Source organism: Danio rerio, chromosome 2, assembly GCF_052040795.2.
Source record: "Danio rerio strain M-AB ecotype USA chromosome 2, GRCz13ab, whole genome shotgun sequence".
NCBI classification, from domain to species: Eukaryota; Metazoa; Chordata; class Actinopteri; order Cypriniformes; family Danionidae; genus Danio; species Danio rerio.
In genome coordinates, this window is record NC_141022.1 from 44888087 (window position 1) to 44913776 (window position 25690).

Here is a 25690-nt window from a genome sequence, read left to right on the forward strand (position 1 = left end):
AAGAGTCAACTATGAGATACAACACAGCATTTCAGAGCCAAAAACAAGCCTATAAGAGTAAACTGATGTCTAAATGTGGCCAAAAAAAATTACATAATTCTTAACTTTTGAGTACTATTCAAATTTTTTACCTTTTTATTATGTTTGAGGCTGTTTTTGCCCCATTGACTTCCATTGTATTGACATTTTATAATTGCAAAGCCATGACATCATGCATTCTTGATTGTTGGTGGCTTTCCCCATTGGGAAGAGGTAAAATTTCTTCTTTTTACTGTTGATCATCAGTTGTCATCACTAACCCTTCAGATAGGCCTCTGCAAAAAAAAAAATGTTTCTGGCTTTATATGGAGTGCTATGGTATAAAACAGCAAATTATACTATGCACGCATAATCACACTTACCATGTTTACTATGTTCTAAGAGCTGAGGTACTTTTTTTGATCTTCTTGTTGATCAACAGTAAAAATTGCTTATTTTATTTCTTCTCAACAGGAAAAACCATCAACAATGAAGAATGCATGATAATATGGAGTCATGGCTTTGCAATCAAAAAATGTTGCTTTAATGAAAGTCAATGGGGGAAAAAAACAGCCACAAACATAACAAAAGGATAGTAAATTTGCCCAGAGTGTATGGTTGAGTTTTTGAAAACTTTCAAAGAAAAATGTGTCAAAATAAGATTTGTCACCAAAAATTAGTCCATTTGCTGAAACAGAGAAAGTTGTGGCCAAATTAAGACTTAAAATCAGCCCAGAGTGGATGAAAATACTTATCAGTGAAGAGCGCTAAATCGTTAGAGCCAATCCCAGCCCTGTCTGTTGAACGCGTGACCAATCGTAGGTGTGTAAGAACTTGATAGACAATGCTCTAAAAGCAAGCAAGATATTTACATTTCTTTATTTGCTATGAATGCTCATGTCGTTCTGCGCATGTACTTGAGTTTTTAAAGGTACAGTTCATTTATCTGACTGTTTGCATTAAAGTTACATTAAAATTGTATTACAAATAATACATATTTATAAATTTTAATACAAAAATTGTTGCGTTGTTAAAATTGTGTGTGGAAAGCATCGTTAATGCATCGTGATATCAAAGTGAACTCAATCGATAGCATGATAATTGTAACCGATCTGAACCATGAGACCAGTTTAGGTTCACACCTCTATCGAAAAAACTAAGCTAGCTAAAAAAATAAAATAAATAAATAAAAGATAACAATAATAAAAAAAAAACAAGGGGAAATTCTTATTTTTTTCTCAGGAATTAGTGGATTAAAAATGGCAATTGGTTCAATAATTTAACAGTAAAGTAATTTTTTAAAGTGCTTTAAATTTCCTCCATTTGATTTTCCATGTGGCTGCAAACAAAAGAAGACAAAAAGCAAAGAATGTATTTCCCTGAGTTGCAATTGCTTTCACACAACGCTGACCCCAGTGCCATAAACGCCCACAAATATTGCACTGCATTGATTATACATGAAAAATCTATGATATTGAGTGGAGCAGAATTGTGGCTAGTCACTTGAGGGCCATCAGACGGCTTATCTCTCTGCCCTTCAGTGCCCCTGACTCCCTATCCTTTTTTCCCCATATAGAAAATGACATGGCCATTAATCAACAAGCTATTTTAGAACAAAAAAAACTGTCAGGCCACTGGCTCCTTGACTCCTATCATGGCAAGGACATTTTGCTTTCTTTAAGCACCTATATGTCCATGTAAACGGTGAAGTAAATGATCAGATTCATTTAAAGAACTACATTCAGATGTAAAACAGCCTATAGGAATTTAGAAAATCACAAAATTGCAGGAAACATTGCAACATTACAAACTTTTATTGAAAGCAATGAAGAAGTTAAAAGGTTAGTTCGTCCCAAACAAATATTTGCTCACATTCAAGTGGTTCTAACTGGTTTTCATGAATATTTTCTTCTGCTGAACACAAAACAAGAGATTCTTAAGAATGTTGGAGAAAAGTAGCTACAGACGTCCACAATAGTGACCATGGGCCCTATTATACACCCGGCGCAGCGTGGCGCAAGGCGTGGCGCAATAGTCTTTAGGTAGTTTCAGCTTGACGCAAGAGTTGTTTTGAGGCGTTGCGCTACGGTGTTTAAATAGCAAATGCATTAGCGCTCATTTGTGCGCCCATAGGCGTTCTGGTCTAAAAAAGAAGGCGTTCTGAGGCGGACCACTGGCGCGTCGCTATTTTGAGGAACTACAATAGCTTTTTCATTAGACCAAAACTAACCCGGTCTAAACTCCAGCGCAGAGTTGCGCCTCGCTTACGCACTGCTTAAAACGCACAAGAGAGCAATAGGCAAATATCTTTACATATGAAAAAATGTTAATATTAAGGATATATAAAGGATATAATAAGAATAGATATAGGATATAAATATAAAGGATTAAAATATTACAAAACATATTATTTTCTAGCCTACATAAATATGAAAAACCACTGCTTTTATGTCTTCTTAATCTCGGGAGGCTTTTTCAGTTCATTCATAACAATTTGCTTTTGTATAATGTTATTATTATTAGCAGTATTATTTATTATTTCCTTATTTATATTTGTTTTATTAAAAACAAGCTTAGATTTGCCCACCTGTCAGGTTTTAGACCATAAGGGCCACGTCATGTGTTTTAGGATATAACTTAGGTTTTTGAGCATACTTTGTTAATATTATTCATTTATTCGTTTGTTGGAAATTAGAACTGAATTTAGAAATAGTTTTGAAACGAATATTTGCGCTTAACAAACAAAAGTGTTTATTTATAGACTAATTAATGTCTGTGCGTAAAGGTTTCCCTATCCAAGAGCGAAAGTGAAAGTAGTTTCATTATCTCTCATTCTCACGCAGTAGATGCTCTGTTTAACAGTTTTCTGTTAAAAAACTGTTAACTGTTTGCTTGTGAAATGCTCATTTTTTCCACTTAGACTTACTTTGCGTCCTGTAAATAGCGAATGCGCTCTTGGCGCGACGCAGCTGACTTTTAAAGGGAATGGGAGATGAGACTCTAATTGGTTTATTCTCAAAACACACCTATAACTCATTAAGAAAATAAACTCAACCCTTTTAGAACATGCGCCACGGCGCAAGGCAGATTTCCCGTCCTTAAATTAGCTAAAACGCGTCCTGACACGCCCTGAAAACGTTTGCGCCCTGCGTTCTATGCATGGACCGTCAAAATAGAGCCCCATAGGAGTGTAGGTGTAGGAGGAGAGTGGATCGCAAGCTCACAAATGCATTCAAATCCATAAACAAAGGGGCACGTGCCATGTTTTCAACATGGTTTTAGAATATAGAGTAAACCAGATTCAGTACAAGTGGTAACAAGTAACAAAACACAATTAAATACATAATTTGCAAGCTAGAGATAACAAGGAGGCAACCTACTGCACTTACTTAACTTACACTTGTGAAATGGAGGAAGAAACTGATCCATGAACTGTGTACTGAAAGGTTCCTGTCTATAGTCTTTTCTGATCCTTCCTTTAACAAACAGCTGATGAATCATGTGTTGTAAGCATGTAGATTGCTGAAGCACTCATCAGAAAAATGACGGGAACACAGCACAAGGCTGGTGCTTTAATGCTGAGGTATTTTTGCACAACTAAAATTCAACCACTGACTCTTCACAGTCTCATCTTTGGGTAGGGAAAATAACACTAACTTTCCCTCACACTTTAGAGCACAGCGTCTATGCGACTTGATTCAACCGGGATCTGCTACAGTGTTTGTCTTTTTCTTTTTCTTTCTAAAGTATGTGTGGACTTGACCGGGGGGTTTCAATTTTCCCGGGTCTGCGCATTCTACAATTGTACGGGCTTGAGTTTCATATCGACGTCACGCCGACACGGCAAAAGACTCGCTACAGCGGCAGTTCATTCGAACCAAGATGAGCCGACTCTTTTATAGATGAATCAATAGTTTTAAACATGGTGCACTTTCAGATTTAAGCCTTAGCAGGATATTTCACTTCACTTAGAGCTGTGTTACCCACTGTATGAAAGGTCATTTTCAAAAACAATCTTTAACATTAATTATGAAATATGGATATTTATATGAACATATATGGGAGCTAATGATAGGTGGGTTCAACTTGAGGATGCAAGTGTTGGGTAGATTACTTAGAAATTGCATAATGTAATCTAGATTACACATTTAAAGTAATGCAATCTGACTACATTTGTATTCCTTATCACATCAATTTTATTATTGTGTGCCAAACTGATTTAAAACTAACAAAGAAACAGCCCATTAGCCTGAGCTTTCGTGTCTGCATTCCTGTTTTATTACAACAAAGGCATGAAAAAAGACTAAATATATTCACAAAACAATAAACAAACAGCCAGATAAATAATAACCATGCAGTGGGTGAGTGTTTTAGAGTTATGGGCAGGTATGCACTGATAAATGTGTCGGCTACTGGCAGTTCAGTCTGCATGAGGTTAGGTGGTCACAACTGCACAAATGATAAATGATGACAGTGGCCATTTCGGGTATGCTTTGGCTTCAATTTCTACACAGCAATAAAATTGAGATCTTTTTTATTGCCAAACCTTTTGAAAATGAACCATGGTTTAATTGTAATGAAAGTTCATCAACCTTTTTTGTGTGCATTTGATCATAACTTGTATAACCACTTTATATAATCACATTCTAAAAATACCATTATAAAATGATGGTTAGTTATTTTTTATTGTAGTAAAACCATGGATAACAAATTATGGATTATGGATAACAAAATTTCGTTGCATAATTCAATTATTAATTTGTGATATTATTTGAAATTATATTTACCATCACAATCCTTTAAAAACTCTTTTAGAAAAAAATAATTTTCTGTAAATATATAAATGTAATATGTAAATATTGTAATTAAAGTCTAGACCTAAGATGCAGTAGCTCAAAGTCAAATCAATGGGGCTCCATAACTGCATTTTTTCAAATAAATTGTCACTCTGAACACTAAATATGATACTAGTGTATCGTGCAGTATCTTGTAATGTTAAATTCTAACATATTTCTAAAAGTAAACTCATTTGTGTATAATTAGTCTAAATTTACTAATTATCTTTCACTCTAATCTCAAAGTGACTGTGGCAGCTAAAGTTAGCTATGGCTAGTGAGTCTAAAGTAGCAGATTTTGTCTACAAAACGTGCTTGTATACAGATATTTTCGTGCTTCTTGTAACTGAAGCCAAAGGTATTTGTTTATGTAGGTTGACTAAAGACGAAATGTTCCGTAAAATAATCCAGCAGGTACTCACTTTCGGCGGACCGTGGTATCCCACAATGCTCTCGCGCGTCACTTGTTTATGGTGACGTCACGGCGCAGTCTTTTCAGTCTCTCTGGGTGGCGGCAGACAGTCTGTCAGCGCTGAAAACACGACTTCGAATAAAAGAGTGATATTACGGAAATTGAACACAAACATGAATCTGCATTGCAGCTAAAGGTAAACGCGATCTCCGTTTTGACTTTGATTGCTGGAAGTGTATGCGGCGAGTAAAGTATGGTCGTTGTTAGCACTGTTAGCACAGCTGCTGCAAACAGGCCGATTATTAAATAGTTATATTGCAAACATTACCCTGGTATTTCCACTGCGTCGATTTTTGCGAGTTATTTTGTGTTTCTGATGTTGTTTTGTGATGTTTGCGCATGGATCGAGCTTGCTAAGAGATCTGCTATGTAACGTAACTAGTGGCTTGTGTTTGTTGAAGCTGATCATCTGTAACGTTAGTGTTATTGTCGTCCACCTACTTGAATACAAGAGCCCCGTGTTAATAATCTGCAGCTTTAAAATGTTTACACTTACAATTCATCAATGTAATTTCATTACATCTCAGTTATCTTGATTGTTTTGTTGACTGTGTGACTCATTTAGATCGTGACGATAAGAGCTTTCTTTTATCTGTGCCCAGTCTCCCACAGTCACACACATACTGGAAATTAATGTCGGCGGATTTTATAAATTATTATTGGCAGTTCACAAAAGCGTTTTTTTCTGTTATTTAAATTATTAATTAAATCCTTTTTAATTACCATTTATATTATCATTGGTATGCAGTTCAAAGCTATTTTACTGGCTAAATCACATCTTGTATATGTATCTTACGATTGAGTTAAAGTTGGTTTTATATTCGCACATTCAAACTTTCTCTTTAATAATATCATTTCAGAAAAAGTATTATTTACAAATTCTAAACAGGGAAATCATATTAGCAGCCAATGGCTATCAAAGTACATTATTGTTGAAGTCATACATAATTGCGATTTCAGACTAAATATTTAAAGTAACGTTACCATGGTACAAAAAATAAAGGGAGCATATCAGAAATTGTCGCTAAACGAATGTACGAATATAAAACTAACTATACTTCATTCACTATGATTGGCAGTTCTGGAATAGTCACAAAAGCGTTTTTCTGTTAATAAAGTTATTAAATGAACCCCATTTAATTACGCTTTATATTATTATTGGTATGCAGTTCAACGCTAACCTTATTTCATTGGCTAAAGCGTATCTTGTACATGTATCTTACGATTGAGGTAAGGTGGTAATATATTTGCACATTCAGACTTTCTTCTTAATAACATTTCAGAAAAGTATTATTTACAAATTCAAAACAAGGAAATTATGTTAGCAGTAAATGACTATCAAAGTACAATATTGTTGAAGTCAATTAAAAAGTGCTAATGTTGTTTTGAAGTCATACTTAAATGTGATTTCAGACCCAATATTTAAAGTACCATTTTACAAAAAATAAAGATGTCAGAAGTTGTCTCTGAAAGAATCTACGAATATAAAACCAACTTAACCTCAATAAACTTGCGATATGTAATGTGTCTAATACTTCTGAAAAATGTTTAGTTTCTAATAAGTTTTATTCTTTCATTCATTTCCTTTTTCGGCTTAGTCCCTTTATTAATCCGGGGTCGCCATAGCAGAATGAACCGCCAACTTATCTAGCATATGTTTAATGCAGCGGATGCCCTTCCAGCTGCAAGCCTTCACTGGGAAACATCCATACACTCTCATTTACACACAGTCACTATGGGCAATTTAACTTACCCAATTCACCTGTACCACTTGTCTTTGGACTGCGGGTGAAGCCTACTTGAACAGAAAAAGTACATGCAAACTCCACACAGAAATGCCAGCTGACCCAGCCGAGGCTCGAACCAGCGACCTTCTTGCTGTGAGGAGATTGTGCTATCCACTGCGCTATCGTGAAGCCCTTATTTTTATTTGATAATTATTATTATTCAGTGCATTTATTGCATTTTTGAGTTTTTTTTAATGCTTTTTGTAAGAACATTTCTGTGGGGCCCCTGGAGATTGAAAACCACTGCTGATTGTAATTGCATCCAGACTATGTTTATCAAATTCTTATTTCTCAAATTCTAATGTATTATTATTTATTAATGTTGATACTATTTATTTATTATGGGATGTAAGTGGTATTTATGAAACATAATTAAACCTTGACAATGGGGAAACATTTAAAATAAATGTTACTATATAAAGTTTGTTTATTTGTTTTCTTGTTCAGATGTCATTTATTCATTTTTATGAATTTTATTTATTTCAGTGTTAAGTTTTTACATTTCTCATGCCAACTATTTTGTACAGTCAGATGTTCTTAATTCCACAAGCACAAGATGCTGCTCTCATTAAAGCAAAGACAAGCGAGTTAGATCATCTGAATTTCTGAAAATAAAAAATAAAGCACAACCATAATTTGTGGGACTTTTTTGTGTTTCTATAACCCTAACTTTAATATAAAGAGCAGCAGAACGGAATAAAGGCGTTAAGTCTGTCCAGCTCTCAGACTATCAGTGTTTAGAGACTTCCAGGCACCATTCTTATCCTGTCACTCGCTGTCCTGAAGAAATGACCATGAGGAAAGCGTGTCTGTGGAAACGGCTTAAGATGCATCTTTGCTTCTGGACTTTTTAGGATCCAATGGGAAGACAGAGTCTGGCTGTGCGAATACTGAAAGGCAGTGCTGAGAGTCACTTGAGGAGTTGTACAAGTAAGACTGTTAACTTTATTGTTTTTCGGATAAAATAATGCCACACATTTTCGAGAATTTAATCTACAATTAGTCATAGTGTCCTCCTGAGTTGTGTTCTTGAATTTTACACCACAATGGTGAGTTTGACACTCCCAAAATGTGTTTCTTTCTGCCTCTCCGAAAGTGCTCCTCTCCTTGTGTTTGATGTTGCTCCATAATGGGCATCTCTCTCTCTCCTCGGTTGCCACAGAAACGGCCCCCTCTCAAACACACACACACACAGACACACTCATGCTGTGTGTGCGGAAGTATTTGTGGCAGGAGTGAGAAAGAAAGAGGCAGAGCACAGCTGCACTCTCTAAAAATGTAATTAAGTTGTCATTTTTGCTGTCCTGTTTTTTTTCTTCGGGGGATTGATCCTGTCCTACTGTTTTGCACAACTTTTATGTAATCTAGGCAGGTGATGCGTGTATCTTGGCTAAAATTTGAGTTTTGTAACACCTCAATTTCTTTTCAGTGCATTGAACCAAATGGGGCATTGCAGCACCCAAATCATCATCCTGTTCCTGCTTCAGTTCTTACAGACATCAGCTAAAGGTAAAGATTTTATTATTATTAATTAAGGCTATTTATTTTTATTTCATATTACATATGTAATGTTATACACGTATTTCAAATGAATTCTGTTATTTAGAACTTATCAAAGCATCTTGAAAATAAAATCTACAAACTACCACGTTTAGAAAAATTGACATTGATAATAAAAATATTTCCTGAGCACCAAACGACTTCTTAATTCCTGAAATGTAATGAATCAGAAGGCTCTTGATTGAAATTCAGATTTATATATATAGTTTATTTATTTATTTATTTTTTGAACATGATTTTTCCTAAAATAATTGTAGCTTTGATGAACATAAAAAATTGTTTTGTCAGCAGTTCTCAATCCTTGAACCATTAAACATTATTTATTTAGCATCACTCATGTTTAACACACCTGATATATATATTCAGCTGCAAGAAGTTTTCCAATCAACATGTTCATAAATAGTGTTCACTACTCTCTACACCCTGCACAGGGGAAGCAAGAGTAAACTTGAAGTTTAATAATTAAGTATATTTGTGCTACGCTGTTTGCAGTTAATAAAGAATGTGGGAGGTTTTTTAAAGGTGCAGCATGTAAGTTTGACACCCAGTGGTTAAACTAGGTATTGCACTTCTGGATCAAAACGAACGGAAGTGCAGGTTGCTAGATTGAGGACAGGAGCGAGTGATTTAAACCGTTTTCTAAATAAAAGCAACAGCACCTAAATGATGGAATATTTTCCGTATTAAAATGAGTTTTTCTCTTTACCAACACCTCGAATTGATATATTAGAAACAGCTTTAATTTCTCACAGGTGAACAACAGAACCTAAAAATGATCACCTCAGGTAAACCTCACATGCTTTATTCAGTGTTAAATGCTACCAATGTGAGTTTGAATGCCGATTTGCATGACATTTATTGCCATACAACTGAAATCAGCAGTAGATAGTTCACCTCAGATCTTAAAAATAAAATAAACGGTTAGAAATTCATTGTTAGAACTAAACACACATCAGTGATTCAGAAACTACATTTAATAATGTTAAAGAGGTTTAATATGTATTAATTAGATTATAAACCTTACCATTTCGTGAGTGACTGCATATTCTGTGCTTCTGAATGGCTGTATTTAAATTCCTGTGTGTTTAGTCTGGTGCAAACAGCCAAGTTGTTTATTACTGCAAATCTTGTCACATAGCGTGTTGTTTGGACATGAGGTTACAATGTACACCCAATGTTGATGTTCATAATATTTATGTTATTTGCTAATTAATAACCTCATGTGGAATCTGCATTTCGGAGTCTGCTACTGTCCACCTGAGGTCACATTTCGGTTACGGGAGCATTCTTTCAGAGCCTTTCTGGACGAGCGAATGAATGAATGAAATACAAGGTTTTCCACCAAGGCAACCCGAGGTGCTGAAATATAGTTTGCTAAACTGGCATTGGGCAGGTTAAAATTACCAAAACAAACACATTTTCAAAGCAGAATATCTTGTTACTAAATTTCTCAAACTGAGCTTGTGCTTTAAAGATGTACTATCTTGTTAACCTTGGTTCATTAAAGTTACACTGTATTTTTTTTAAAAGTAGACTTATTTTGCAACTCTTCCCTGGAATTAAACCGATGAGTTTTAACATTTTTCAATCTATTCAGCTGATCTTTGGTTTGGCAGAGCGTTTTTAACTTAGCTTAGCGTTGTTCATTGAATCAAATTCGACCATGTGTTTATCAGTCAAAAAATACTTGTGATATTATGCAGCACTTGAAAATTGTTTCAAGCGAGGTAACTGGCAAGCAGATGGTCACGTTGGTTATATTGAAAGAATTCAGCAGATTTCCTTTGTAATATTATTGTGCTTACTGACGCCATGGTACGGCAGCTAAGTTCCTTGGTTATTATGCAGGAAAGAGTGTATAGTTCCTAGCCACATCAGTCCAAAAAATGGCAACTTTTTCGTTTTAAGTCGGTCTTTCAAGGCAAGGCAAGTTTATTTATATTTAGCATATTTAATACACAATTGGCAATTCAAGTCTTAGCACATAATATAACTACAGAAGAGTCAAGCCTTAAATTGGAGAACTATCGAATTTCTTTTTGAGCGAGATGCTAATGGTCGAATCCGATTCAGGGAATGATGCTAAGCTAAAAGTGCTCCCGTCGAACTGGAAGATGGGCTAAATGGATTTTTTTTTTAAATGGTAAAAATCAACCGTTCAGGAGAGATGTAAAAAAAAAATTAGAGCAAAAAAAAAAAAGTACCCCGTAACATTTAAACACTGCATAGTTCACAAACTTCCCACATTTGGTTCCTTAATATTTTACTCATCTTTTGGACAAAATTCCTTTATTACTGAACTGTTAATTGTTTGTGCACATTGGTGCCAATGTAAATGCCTATTCTATGCAGGCCAGCCACTAAGATGCAGCTAAAAAAACTTTCAGTGCAGTAGGATTGGTGTAGCTAGTTTTGGTTGTGCTTTTCTCTCAGGCTCTGTTAGCGTGTCTCATAGAGAGCATAAAACATGAATGCCGGGTTAATTGATCTGTGTCACTGATGCTCCCTGGCTCTTATCCTGTGTAGTCAATTTGTAAAGCTGACAGAGTTCAGTGTCACAGGAAATGAAGGCAGGGAGAAGGGAAGAAAACAGCCTGAGTTATCAGGCTTAGAAAGAGTCTCGTCTGCAAGGACTGGCGTCACGCTGGTCTTCCTTAATTAATTTCATTGTTCCCAGAGATTTTTTAGCTGGTGACAACTGACAAATGGCTACAGACGAGTTCCTCTTTCTTTAATTCATGATTTAACTCTCTGGTTTTCTGTCTCTCTCCAGATGTCTCCATTGACTGCATGTGTGTCGGCAGTGACTGTAATGAGCAGCAGTGTACTGGTGACCAGTGTTACACCTCCGTTATCATTAGCAATGATGTGACGACGTTCAAGCGGGGCTGCTTGATCGGGCCGGCGAGCAAGCGCATGACCTGCTCCGCAACAGCTTCTGCTAGTCATGTGGTAGAATGCTGTTCTCAACACATGTGCAACGCCAACGTCTCCAAAGAGACCCTACTTCGACTGCTGCTCACAAGTAAGACTTTTAATCTGTAACTGGCAGGAGAATCGACATCTGGAGCTTTCCAGAAGTACTGTTGTGTAAACGGAGATCAAGATTAAGGATATCCAGACAAAATTCTTTCCAAAAAAAAGTCTTTGCAGCTTTTCAAATTGATATTGATTTTAAATATTATTGTTCATTGCAGATGTGATTTTTCAAACATTTAACATTTACAAGACTTGATACATTTAAAAAAATAATAATTATAATATTTTTTATTAATTTATCTGCTTTAATGTCAGGTTTTTTATTTATATTTCTTTTATCTATATAATTTCAAAAAAACTTACCAGTTGAATAAAAGTAACTTTAATTCAGAGGGAATTAATAATTTTAAGCTTGACCATGTGTATTTGTATATAAGTTTTTGTATAGTAATTTGTATTTTTGTATGGTAAATGTTTTGTAAAGTTAAAACAATAATTTAAACAATACTTAAACTTAAAACCATAATTTCAAACCATTGTTTTTTCTTTTTATTATTTATATTGGTTGCATTTTATTTTACAGTATGTGTATTTAGAGCTTATATTGTACTTGATTTGGAGTTCTGGGCTATATTAGGTAATTACCTTTAGGTTCAGGACTAGGTTTAGAGAGATTACCTTATTATAACCAAAGTCCCTTTAAAGCCTGGTTTATACTTCTGCGTCAAGTGACCGGCGTAACTCACGGCGCAGGCAACGCGCGCAGCTGTGCATTTATACTTCTACGCGCTGTCTCTGTAGGTCTGCAATAACTCTTCCGAAACGCTAGTTGGCAGTGATGTGTAAATGTTCCTCTGTGTCGAGTTTCTTCGCTTCTGTTTTGCGTTTCCTGAACACTTCCTGGTTATACAAGTGACTCAAACTCGCTCATTTTGAGGCAGGAACCGGCGGATGTGCAACAACTTTAACTATGAGGTTAACACAAAACAAAACTTTCTATCCAGAGCTCCTTCACGGGACTCCACACTTGTAAACAATCGCTCGCGCCATTCGCGCGGCTCTCGGTCCCGCCCAGACTCGTCAGCGCTACCAAGCCGACCAATCACAGAGCTTACGCTACGCGTCTTTGCGACGTGTAGTTACAATTTTTGAGAGGTGCATGTCAGTGACGGCGATGGCCACGGCGAAGGGCTATGCATCAGCGCCGTAGCATACGCCGGTGTTTGACGCAGAAGTATAAATCAGCCTGAAGACAAGTCATTTCACTCGACGGCCATCTTTGAAACGCCAGAGCATTCTGTCTGACTGGGGAAACATCAAATTCTCCAAAACAAGCTTACGAATGAGATTACATATTTGGAATCACCAATAAAATTAAATGACTCTCATAAGTTTCAAAATCAGTTTTTTTTTTTTTTGTTGATATAATGTGCAAGTGCACCCCAAAGCAACGAGATCACAACAGCAACTTCATTTATGGTCGTGTTACACATTATCATCCTCTGAATAATGCTTCATCAGATCACTCTGGTCTTCAGCAGTAATTCACAACTTGGTCCTTATGGTGAATGTTCTCCAGAAATGACAGCGTTTTTTTTTTTTGTTTTTTTTTTGGGTATTTGAGTAGTTGCTGTCGTGTGATGTATGCTTGAAAGGACAAAACCAGAAAACTTTTGTTTTCAAGTGCAGTTGATTCATTAAAAGGTACAGATTTCAAGCTCTATGGGAATATACTTATGTCTGTGAAGCAAGTATTCACTGAGATTCCAGTGTTTGTTTCCTGTCATAAAAGCACAGGTCTGGTTCGAGGTTATCCCCTGGAGGATTGTCAGTCTATAGCTAACGATAATTGGCTGCTGTACTAGTAGGCGAGGTTCATTGGCCAAATTGACCATTACACTTTTCCCCATTCAAACTATACGAGTGACATGTCTTGTGTATTCTACAGTCTTCGTTATTACCCTGTTTATGCAATGACCATAATAATAAGTACATGCTATACATGTGAAACTGTTTCTAAAATGCTGTGCTACCATTATAGAATTATCAGTTATGTCTTTTATATTTTTTGCTTTTTGTTTGGTTACATTTAGAATTCTAAAACACAAATTATTTATACCCCTTTTTGTCTGTTGCTATCATTTTGTGAATGTTTTTGATTTGTACTGTGTTTCTGAAAAGGTCCAGAAGAAAAGAAGACTGTTCATTACCGCGTGGAAATGTTGGTTCTGTTTGTGTTGGGGCCGTTTGTGGTTCTGGGTCTGCTGTCTTTTCTGGCTTTGCTGGTGTGCCGTCGACTCCATCATGGGCGTCTGGAGAGACTGCACGAGTTTGACACTGAACAGGGGGCCATCGATGGGCTTATCGCGTCTAATGTCGGAGACAGCACACTTGCGGTATTGTATTTCTATAGACTACATGAATTGTTTAGTATTTCATAATTTCATTTTATAATCTTTTGTTTTGTATGTTTTATCACTTTTATATATTATTATTATTATTATTATATGAACTTATTTTTTTAGCTCAAGTTATTCATTTATTGACGGTAGATTTCTATAAACTACATAATTTCTTTTATAATACAAATATCAGGTCTTATGGATGTTTTATCACATTTATATTATAATTAATATATGAAGTTATGGGGGGGTTGTTATTTTAGCTGAAGTTAGTCATTCATTGATGCTAAATTTCTATAGACTATGTTACATTAATTGTTTTTTATAATACTAATAATTGGGTATTTTGTGGACGTTTTACCACTTTTTGTGGTATAAATAACATTTTAAAAATGTTCTCCAGTGTCACCCATATATACAATTATTTGACAAAATATAATTCAAAATTGTAAAATTGTGAAATATCATTAAAATACATTTTTACATTTTATTACATTTTTTATGTGATTTTTTTTTTCATTAAATGGTAAATCTGTTTTTTTCAACGTCTTTTCTCCAGTCTTCAGTGTTATCATGATCTTTCAGAAATCATCTAAACCAGTGGTCCCCAACCGCAGAGTAATCAATTGGTGCAGGGCCTCACAAGAAATCTTTAATTATTTGCATCTGAACGATCTTTTATTTTGAAAAATCTTTTATTTTGAAAAATAATCTTATTCTCTTGCTTACATCTCGATCATTTGAGCGCCCAAATTGAACCCACAAGCTAGCAAAATGAGTAAGAAACAGACATCTTTGGAAAGTTTCTTTGCCAAGGGGAAAAGGCCAAGTGAAGGATCCACGAACTGCCAAGGATTAGATCCACAACTCGTTTGTCAACAAATCAGGCGAATTTACCATGACAATGCAAGAAGATCAACTGCTGAAGATCACAAATTATGGCGGCCTTTAAGGGGTCGTTCACATATTGCATTTTTTCCCGTCAAGATTTGTTATTTCCAGTGGCGGGACGCACTCATGCCTTCCATACGCACCCAGTTGAATGCAAACTGCGAGCACACCGCAAGTCACATAACAAGAACTGACCAATCAGCTTCAGCTTGTAGGGAATATACACATTTCGGTAGACTAATTGTCTAAGACAAACACAGAACACTGCAGTGTTTTTTAATTATCTCCATGAATAAAACTTGTATCAGAGTTACCTCTAAGAAAGTTTAGCAATATACGTAACCAGCCCCACACCAATTCTTTTTTTAACTGAAGTTATTTATTCATTGATGTTAGATGGTAACTAATATGTATGGTTTCCTAGGATCTGATGGATCACTCCTGCACTTCAGGCAGTGGTTCAGGACTGCCCTTCCTGGTTCAGAGAACGGTTGCGCGGCAGATCAGCCTGGTGGAGTGTGTTGGTAAGACAAACCGTAGGATTTACACGGAAGACTACACAAAACATGTCACTAGAGATATTTTAGGGTCTCATGGAACACTGCCTTGTTTCCGTTTAAAACATTTATGGGCACTATTTGTTCATATTACACATTTAAGCTAAACTTTTAAAAACTAGTGGTGTACACTTCATTCTTCATGTTCACAGCATCCTCCTGAGCACCAATATTTTCAGAATACCTAAAATATTAATCACCGTCTGGCTATCTGAGATTTTGGCATTGGAAGTACGTCAGACTCGACAAGTGGATAAACGGAAACCCTTTTTTTAGACCTTATGTAAGTGATGTCGACAAAAAATGTCTTTTTTGTATGTGTTCTCAGGTAAAGGACGGTACGGTGAAGTGTGGAGAGGTCAATGGCAAGGAGAAAATGTAGCCGTGAAGATCTTTTCCTCTAGAGATGAGAAGTCATGGTTTCGAGAAACAGAAATTTACAACACTGTTCTGCTACGACATGAAAATATATTAGGTAAATAAGCATCTTATTGGTTTCCACATCATAACAATAAAATGACATCTTAAAAGGATTATCCCACACCAAAATGCACATTTTGTTATTTTGTTTTGTATATATAAATATGTATATAATTACTCACTCTCATGTCGTTTCCAACCACTAAGACATTAATTCATCTTCAGAACAAACAATATTTTAGATTAAGGAAGCACTCTATATTAAGAAAATATTGTTATCGCGATATTAGCATATGCAGTATCTATATCACAGAAAAGTGCAATATTTAAAATGAATTTTATGTGCTTAGCATTTGTGTGCTGCATGCATATGTTGTTTATTTAAATCTAACCAATCAGATGGGACTTTTACTATCTTTATCCCTGCCTCTTCTGGTAGGTGAACCTAGAGCTGAAAATAAATGCTAATGCCAGAAGAAGAAAAAGACAACAGCCAATAAGAATCAGAATTTCCACCAAGGTTTTCTGTCATTCATAGTGTTTAATTAGCTCAGAAAAATATCTATTGCTTGTGTATTTTAGTATGATCCTTGCATAAATTATTTTTTTAACTGCTAATAAAATAGCCTTTTTAAAAAGTTACCTATTTTATAAGAATTATTGTTATCGAAAACCTCAACAATATCGGATTTCATATATTTCAAGTATCATGCAGCCCTTTTTAGATGAAATCCTAACGCTCTCTGACCCTTCATAGGAAGCAAGGGTTACGAGACAATCAAAGTCTAGAAGGGAACCACAAATATTAGCAATTTTCACACATACAGACCTTTACAGAAAATTACCCGCAATTTTCCGGAAAGGGATCACCTGTGAACAGGCCCTTTTTGAAAATACCGGTAAATTCGTCCCGGCAATTTTCCGGAAAGAGAAGTTGTAACATTATCGGTAATTTCACAGAATGCTCTCTGTTGGAACTCAGAAGGAAAATTGCCGGAAAGAGCGCGTTTACGATTAGAGCGCTGACGTGAGACGTCTACTCCAACCAATGAGAACATTTATATCATTCACATCCACGTGGTTTATGAAAATAAAAGCCTTTGAATATTTTTCCAGACACATTTAGCTGCTAGACGTTAGTCAGATTATGTTACTATGTTCCTTCTTCTTGCCAACTGTGAAAAAAATAATCGATAAAATGCTTATGATGAACCGCTGTTTGTTTACCTCTGATACTTGACGCGTGTGCACGTGAAGCAGCCGGTGAGCACCAACACACACACATATTATGTACTACAAAAGCCAAAACAAAAGCCCTTCTAGGTTTACAAATGAAAGTGCAGCCGTTTAGAGCTCATTTCTGGTTAATGATGTCAGAATGAACCGGTATTTTGGAATGGATGTGTGAATGGTCTTTTCCAGAAAAATTCCAGAACGATCTTGCGTGTGAACAGTGTTTTTTTTTTTCATTTACCGGTAAAGTCATTCTGGTAATTTTCCGGATATTTACCGCTATCACTGTGTGAAAGGAAAACAAAAATATTGGAGTGTAAACTAGCTTTTACAGTTTATTTTTTTTATTTTTTTATTTTTTTATTTTTTTTTTTTTTGGTGCACAAAGTGTTCATGGAGCTTTATATGATTACAGTTGTCACTTGGTAATTTTGGGTTTCTTTTCTGGACTCTGAACTCTTGCTGTCTCTGGAAAGTCAGGGAGCTCTTGGATTTCATCTAAAATATCTTGATTTGTGTTCTGAAAATTATTAAAGCTTTCATGTGATTCGAATGACATTAGGATGAGTAATTAATAACAGAATTGGGGTGACATGCTGGCTCATTGGTTAGCACTCACAGCAAGAAGGTCGCTGGTTTGTGTCCCGGCTGGGCCAGTTGGCATTTCTTTGTGGGGTTCGCATGTTCTCCGTGTTGCTGTGGGTTTTCTCTGGGTGCTTCGGTTTCCCCCCAGTCGAAAGACATGCGCTATAAAATTGAATAAACTAAATTGACCATTGTGTGTGTGTGTGTGTGTGTGTGTGTGTGTGTGTGTGTGTGTGTGTGTGTGTGTGTGTGTGTGCGTGTGTGCGTGCGTGCGTGCGTGCGTGCGTGCGTGCGTGCGTGCGTGCGTGCGTGCGTGTCTGTGTGTGTGTCTGTGTGTGTGTCTGTGTGTGTGTCTGTGTGTGTGTGTGTGTGTGTGTTCTAGTACTGGGTTGCAGCTGGAAGGGCATTAGTGCTGCAAAACATGCTGGATAATTCCGCTGTGGCGACCCCTGATTAATAAAGAGACTAAGCCAAAGAAAAATGAATGGATGAATGAATTAATAACAGAATTATCATTTTGGACTGAGCTAATTATTTAGGCCAAATAAATAGCCACTGCAAAGCATTGTGGCTAATGTTATTTTCAACTCTTTTTCTTTGCAGGCTTCATGGCTTCTGACATGACCTCCCGAAACTCTAGCACTCAGCTGTGGCTGATCACACACTATCACGAGAATGGCTCTCTGTATGACTACCTGCAGCGTGTGGCTGTGGAGATGGCAGATGGACTGCACATGGCGGCTTCGATTGCCAGCGGGCTGGTGCACCTGCACACGGAGATCTTTGGCACGGAGGGCAAACCGGCCATCGCTCACAGAGACCTGAAGAGCAAGAACATCCTTGTGAAGAAAGATTTGCAGTGCTGCATCGCTGACCTGGGTAAATTCTGTCATGCCCTGTTTTTTGTTTATCTAATATTGAAAGCTGCTTGTACAGGACAAAACCATTTGATCTAGCAATATGAAATTTTACAAATGGGTCAGTCCTAAACTGCTTTTTTGTTTAAAGCAAATTACAGGGAACCAGCGATTTAACAAGAAGAGGCAATACACACAAGTAGTTTTAAATGTACCAAGGAACTGTTTCATTAAGTGCTAGAGTAAAGAGAGGGGAGTGTTCTTTCATAGAGAAAAGAGTGTTTCTACAGGTGGTTTATCACGCCCACTCACCTGTGTAAAGCTTGCTTCATAAATGCACGTTTTTGTTTTTAGAGAGAAATGGAGTCATTGTAAGAACGGCTCTGGTGCAAAAACTGGTGCAAGTGTCAGTTGAAGAAACAGATGAAAGTGTGTTTTCTGTGTGTGGTTTGTCAAGCCCACTCACCTGTGTTGTCACGATACTGGAATTTAGTACCAATCGATACTGAAACTTTAAAACAAACATTTCCCGCTAACATTTGAGCACTCTTGAGAGTGTTCTTAAACAGCGCTGATTTCCAATTGTGTTCACATGCTCAACAAAAATGACTGTGATTGGCCGTGAAGGTCATCAGTTCACTGAACTCACCGCTGTGGTTACACTCAGTAAATAGCGGTGAGTTCTGTGATTCTGTCATTTCAGCGCTGTTTAAGAATGCGCTAAACAGAGCTCAAATATTAACAGGAAATGGACGTTTTTAAAATATCAGTATCGATTGGTGCCATCTGTATATTGCAGCAGAAATTGGGACACTAAATTGATAATTAGTGATTGAGAACTAAAAAAATCATATTTATATTATTATTTTTATTATAAAATAATAAAATAAATATATTTAGAAAAGTGGCACCAGTATGGCCTTCTGCTGCTGTAGCTCTTCTGCTTCAAGGTTTGGTGTGTTTCAAATTCAGAGATGCTCTTCTGCATTCAAGTTATTCAATTTAAAGTTGCCTTTCTGTCAGTTTGAACCAAGCTGGTCATTTTCCTCTTACCTTTAGCTTCAACAGTTTTAGTTCAACAGTTTTCCATTTAGATTTACTGCTTTCATCCACAGAATTGTTGTTTTTTCTGATCGTTCTCTGTAAACCAAAGAGATGTTTGTTTGTAAAAATCCCAGTAAATAAGCAATTTCTAAAATACTTTGATCAGCCTATATTGCACAAACCAACATGCCAATTGCTGCCAAATGATATCTATAATCTAATGTGCTCCAAAACAGTGGTAAAAATCACATTTAGAAAATGCAAACATCTCAAATTTGCAATTTGTTACTGCTGCCTTTTTTTTCCATGTCGCCTCATACTTCAGTGTCTCATCAAATCTTTACCAATCAAATGCTGTCTAGAATCTAACATGGCCCGCCCCCTTCAAGACGCTTCTCATTTGCTATTCATTTGATGTGCTTGATCTCAACCACTCTCACTGGCAGAGCTGTGATTTGGCAGAACTGTGGTCCAAAACACTGGATGTTTTTTTTAAGCTACTCTCCCACCCTCTCTTTTTTTTTTTTTTTTTTGAAATCATCAAACATCGAATAAAAAAAATCCCTTTTTTTTAAAGCACTTCACTGGACCTTTAATGAGATGAATGGCTGTAACATATAAAGTGATCAGTGGGTGTAGTTTTACATGATTTCATACATGTACTTTCCCTCCACCTTGTATCTCTGTAGGTCTGGCAGTAACACACACGCAGTCTGATAATCAGCTTGATGTGGGAAATAATCCTAAAGTGGGAACCAAACGCTACATGGCACCGGAGGTTCTAGATGAGACCATTCAGACGGACTGTTTTGACGCCTATAAGAGGGTGGATATCTGGGCCTTTGGGTTGGTGCTGTGGGAGATCGCACGCAGAACCATCAGCAATGGTCAGTTTGCTAGACTACATTTAGAAATGTTCCATTTTGATTGAAGTGCTGTGTCAGCATCTAATTATAATGTAGATCAGAGAGTTTTCCATCTTTGTTCACTGACTTTTTTCATTCTGGATCCTGTAGGAATTGTAGAGGAATACAAGCCGCCTTTCTATGACCTGGTTCCTAATGATCCCAGCTTTGACGACATGAGGAAAGTGGTTTGTGTGGAGCAGCAAAGGCCATTCATTCCCAACCGCTGGTTTTCAGATCCTGTAAGTACTGTTAAAAAATTAGTTGTTTTCTTGGTTGTTATCATCATGTGACCACAATGTAGATTGATAATGGCTGGCTTATAAGTTTAGCTTTTAACTTCCACTTACATGTGTTTAGGCTTCAAAGTCAATAAGGTCTAAGTTGATGAACAAATAGCACAAGAATTTTAAAGTTGTAATACTTACTCCTTTAATAATTTAACCAATAGAAAAAAAATCTGTTGTTTTTCTAAGGAACCAGTGTTATGCTAACTTCTGTTCCCCTACAGAAATGCTAAACAAATCTAGCTGATAGCAGACTGTAAAACAAAGGTTTTGCATGGTGGTGTATGACAGAAAGTTTCAGTTGATGCCATTCTTTTCAAGGAAAAGTCAAAGCAAAACTGTACGGTTCGTTTACAAATCATATGGGAATCACTTCTCACAACACAGATGCTTTATACAAACAAATACTTGCGTATAAATGTTCATTACCAACCTTTTTATGAACACGATTTGATTATAACTGCAGATCAATGACAGTGCGAAATAGCTTGCTGTAACGTCTGCAATTATATAATAAATAAATAAATGCAACATAAATGAACGCATACAGCCCCTTACAGTCTCCGATATGTTACTAATTACAGAAAAACTACACCCAGCATACATTTAGCCCTTATTTGAGTTCAAAAACAACATGCAACATATAACCCAGTCAGTGCAAACCTCGCCTCTGTATCTTTAATCTTTACCAGCATATGTAATCTCTTGTTAGAAAATTATTCCGTCACTTAATAATAGTGCAAAAGGTGATGATAATATTTAAACATGGCAGATTGTTCATGGATTAGGTTGCTGAAAAAAATCATTTGCTCCTTCTGCTGGGCTTCTCTTTTGTTTTTTCCATAGGTTTTTTTTCCCGCGGCACTCTTGCGTTTGTCTGTTTCTGAAAGGATTGGATGTCTGAAGCACTTCAATAATCACGTGCATGTTATTATCGTCAGCTCAAGAAGTTAGTTATTTCAAATATAGATTTGCGTTGAGCTCTCTCTCTCTCTCTCAAGAAAGTGAAACCGCTCATGCTTTTAGACACCCTCGTAAAACAACACGGCAGCTTTTGTTCTTCTTGGCTTGGCTTTGTAGCTGTTCATCAAAACAACGACAAGTTTTGTTTGATCCCGGGTCTACAATGGCTCATTATTATATGTATATATTATTACGATGTAATGTCTCGGCTGTGAATTTAAAAATACTTCATCCTTTGTTTTCATTTTCCTGGCTTGTGTACGCTAGTGTCCCTTCTCTGTGTTCAGCTGCGGGTCTAGCTCTGCCTTTTTGACTGATACCCTTTGGAAAGGGTACACAAAAACTGCTACAGTACGATTTAGGTATCTTTTGATAATGGAAACTACTAATATAGCGTACCGTACCTTACCACTCAGTGGAAACGGGCCAATATTGTGTCAGGGTTCCCACACTTCTTGAAAGTGCTTGAAAGTATTTGAATCTTAGGCATATGGATTCAATGCCTAGAAAAGATAAAAACAGACATGGGTCTTTAAAAGTACTTAAATTTAAGTTTGGGGAAAAACATTTGGATGCTATTTCAACAATTGTATTGTTGAAAAAAAATCTCAATTTAAAAATCTTACATTTAAATATTGTATAATAACAATGACAAATAATGCACAATTGATCAATTATTCACAAACCTTAAAATTGTCTAAATCTTTTGACAATTACTCATATTGTTACATTTATAATGTAAATATTAAATGTTGATTACAGTAAGGACTTTATTGACACTGCTTATGCTGGGATATGAATAACAGAGCTGCTTGATTTTAAATTAATGGTGCTTTAAAAAGTGCTTCAATCTTGTGTCCGTAAAAGTGGGAACCCTGTGTAATGTTACACATTTTCACATTGGCCATTTTAGATGGCTACCTACATCTCTGAAGTGAAAAATAACATGAGCCCCAGCTTGCAAGTTGACAATTGTAACACATTTCAAAGCACATCTTCAACAATGTATTTGTACACTGCAGTTTTAATTCTGTTGACCGATGAATTTGCCCATTTTCTTTTTAAGAATATTAAAAACCCCACACTGACATCTAATCTAATCATTTGCATATGGGCCAAAGATTCTCGATCTGCAAACAAATGGGTATGTTTGTGTGTGTTCACAGACCCTGTCTGCTCTGGTGAAGCTGATGAAAGAGTGCTGGTACCAGAACCCCTCGGCTCGTCTCACTGCCCTGCGCATCAAAAAGACTCTGGATAAAATCCACAGTTCACTGGAGAAGGGCAAAACCGACTGCTGAGGAGAGAGAGAGCTGCAGAACTACTGACCGCTCACCCGCTCATTATACAGACACTGTGTGTAACCAAACCATTGGATTCCATCGCTGGCATCTGTCCCAACTCTAACATGCTGTTTATTTGCTTTATTCTTCTTGTTCATTGGCCTAAAAACTTTTTTATAGAGAATTACGCTCTCTTTTATGGATTTTATTTTTCCCCCCGCTGAACCCGGTGGAACTCACATTTACCCTCAAGAAGCAACAAAAAGGACAGAGACGCCATCAAATATGTGGACGCACACTGACAGGCCTTGAAGAAACCCTCTGTCATGGATTTTTTTAACAGCATCACGTTGTCTATTTAACCATTGGCAGACTTTAAAGATTTGTACTTTTCAGAAAAATGAAAAGGACGGATACACACATGCTGAAATGCAATCAGTCTCATAATGTGTGTGTGTGCACATGATTCTTGTTATAACCAGAAAAACTTCATAGCTGTAACATCACCTGCTTTTAGACATATGGTGGGTTTTGAGCTTTTTAAAGGTCCTGATAGTTCTTGTAGATAGGTTAGGCAAAGTTAGTCACAGTTTTGCTATAGTGGACTTATCATAAAACCGGTTGGTTGCTTAATGCCACTATGTACAGTAGGAATCAACAGGCTTCTTTCTTTAATTAGGCCTGTTTAGTGACCAGACCTGGGTTTTGAACTAGTGGTAAAAAAAAAATAAATTCTGTCATCATGTAATTCCAAAAATAAATAACTTTTTCAGTGGGAAAAACACAGAAAAAGATGTTTTAAAGAATGCTCACGCTGCTCTTTTTCCATACAGTGAGCACATATTGTGGCATGCTCTCTAAAAATTAACGAAAACCGTTCATATATTGTTTGGAATGACATGAATGATGAGTAAATAATGAGAGAATCATTTTTTTTTAATATATATATTTTTTTGTTTGGGTGAACTCGCAGTCTGGTCATTCTCATAGCACCCTATGAGGGCTTCCCTTTGACACAAGGCCTTTCTGACCTGTTGCCTCTATGCCTGCCTGACTAAAAGCCATTGTAGCACACCGTAGTGCTTTTTTGTTTTATTTTTTTGTAGCTGTTGTCTTTATTTTTGCCCTCACAGGCATGCGTACTTGATGTTTGTTCAATGACAATCAGCCGCTGTCCAGTAGGGCCTGAACTATTTGCTGTCATGTACAAAACCCTACTTATGAGCTTTTAAGGTGACGTCTCAGCACACTAACAGAGCTAGTCATGATCATAAATAGACTCTGGTTTTGTGAATTTGCGTATTTGTTTACCCTCATGCTTTTTTCACACTTTTTGTATCACAGTTTTCAACACGCACCATGAGCCGAGAGAATTCGGATGCTTTTAAAACTTTAAACGCTTTTTGACTATTTAAAAGTGACACTCTAATATAGGATGGAAGAGGTTTACAAAGGAAAATGCTATTGTTGTATACCGAATGGCTTGTGTATGTTGCTTATGGTTTGGGTTAAGTGAAATTGTTTGAATTTAATTTTTTTTATTTTGGAAAAATTGGTCATGATACACTACAACTTTCACTTCTGGTCGCTTTTGCTCTCCTATAAAACCAAACGTTTACATGTTTGTGTTGACCTGGGGAGCGATGTTAGGAATTAAGACTACAGCAGCTATTGCATTATGAACTGTGAATGTTATAATGAAGAAACCTTATGTATGATGTTACTGGAATACTGAATGCGCGGTTAAGAATTAAAAGGAAATCTGCTTTTTTTCATCGGTTACATCAATGGAATGTTTTTTTTTTCTGTCATGTCCTTGTGCTTTAAGCTAGTCCATGCTGTGGTGATGCTTTCTTTTTAACCGTAGAATTTCAAGAATCGTGTTGCGGATTGTCATGCATCTGTCTCGAGTTTTCCTGTACAGGGAGATGAGCTAAATCAAGCCTTAGTTAAGGTTCCACATTGTCTGACTCTGCTGGAAAATGACCTTCTTATCTGTGCTGATGTTTACAAGAGGTCTGCAGCCTCTCTCCGATACCCAGTGCTTTTATAGCTGGAAGTTCACCAGCTCAAGCTAATGAGAACGTAAATGCCAACTCTGCTACAGACGCAAGATCAATTGTAGACCCATTTTGTAATTGTCTTTTAAAAAATCAGCTTGGTAGTTCCATTGCTTTCTTCCAGTTTTGCAGATGCTCTGTATTGGAAAAGAATTCAATTTGTTTTCCATTTTGCACGATGGACAGATCATTTATTTGTATGTCATAGGGGAAGGGGGGTATAATTATGCCAGTAAAAAGGCATCAGCCATTGTTAACCAAAATATACTTTTATTGTCTAAATGGATTTAGCAACTTTTTTGTTGTTGATGATTTATTAGACACAATTCGGTGTATTTACATGATATGAAAATTAATAAAATCTCATGCTGGGCTTTTATTTAAAGAATGCTGGTTTTATTCTTGTCTAAAAAAAATATTTGTAGCATTTCAATTTATCCCACAGTCAATTATTTTATATGTATAAGCAAATAAAAAGCTTACAGTTCAATTTGGTACAGAAATTACACAATTTCCCTGATGAAAAAACTGCATATGTTGTGATGCTCATAT

At 36.4% G+C, this 25690-nt stretch overlaps 1 protein-coding gene across 2 annotated transcripts; it reads left to right on the forward strand.

Annotated features, from left to right (window-relative positions):
- The first annotated feature begins 5339 nt into the window (after positions 1-5339).
- Positions 5340-25523, forward strand: acvr1l (activin A receptor, type 1 like). Of its 2 annotated transcripts, NM_131345.1 has the most exon segments (11): positions 5366-5461; positions 7967-8042; positions 8542-8621; positions 11446-11697; positions 13833-14047; positions 15369-15468; positions 15830-15976; positions 18343-18618; positions 20330-20527; positions 20657-20787; positions 22962-24853. In NM_131345.1, coding segments are annotated over 9 exon segments (1521 nt in total). In that variant the 5' UTR covers positions 5366-5461; positions 7967-8042; positions 8542-8554; the 3' UTR covers positions 23097-24853.
- The last annotated feature ends 167 nt before the right edge of the window (positions 25524-25690 follow it).

Bases quoted from the DNA above. Each gene is read 5' to 3' on its own strand.
- acvr1l (XM_087238786.1), top strand. From the start codon at position 8,555: ATGGGGCATTGCAGCACCCAAATCATCATCCTGTTCCTGCTTCAGTTC. The intron at 11,698-13,832 runs GTAAGACTTTTA...GTTTCTGAAAAG, and splicing joins ACTTCGACTGCTGCTCACAA to GTCCAGAAGAAAAGAAGACT. The intron at 20,788-22,961 runs GTAAGTACTGTT...GTGTGTTCACAG, and splicing joins ACCGCTGGTTTTCAGATCCT to ACCCTGTCTGCTCTGGTGAA.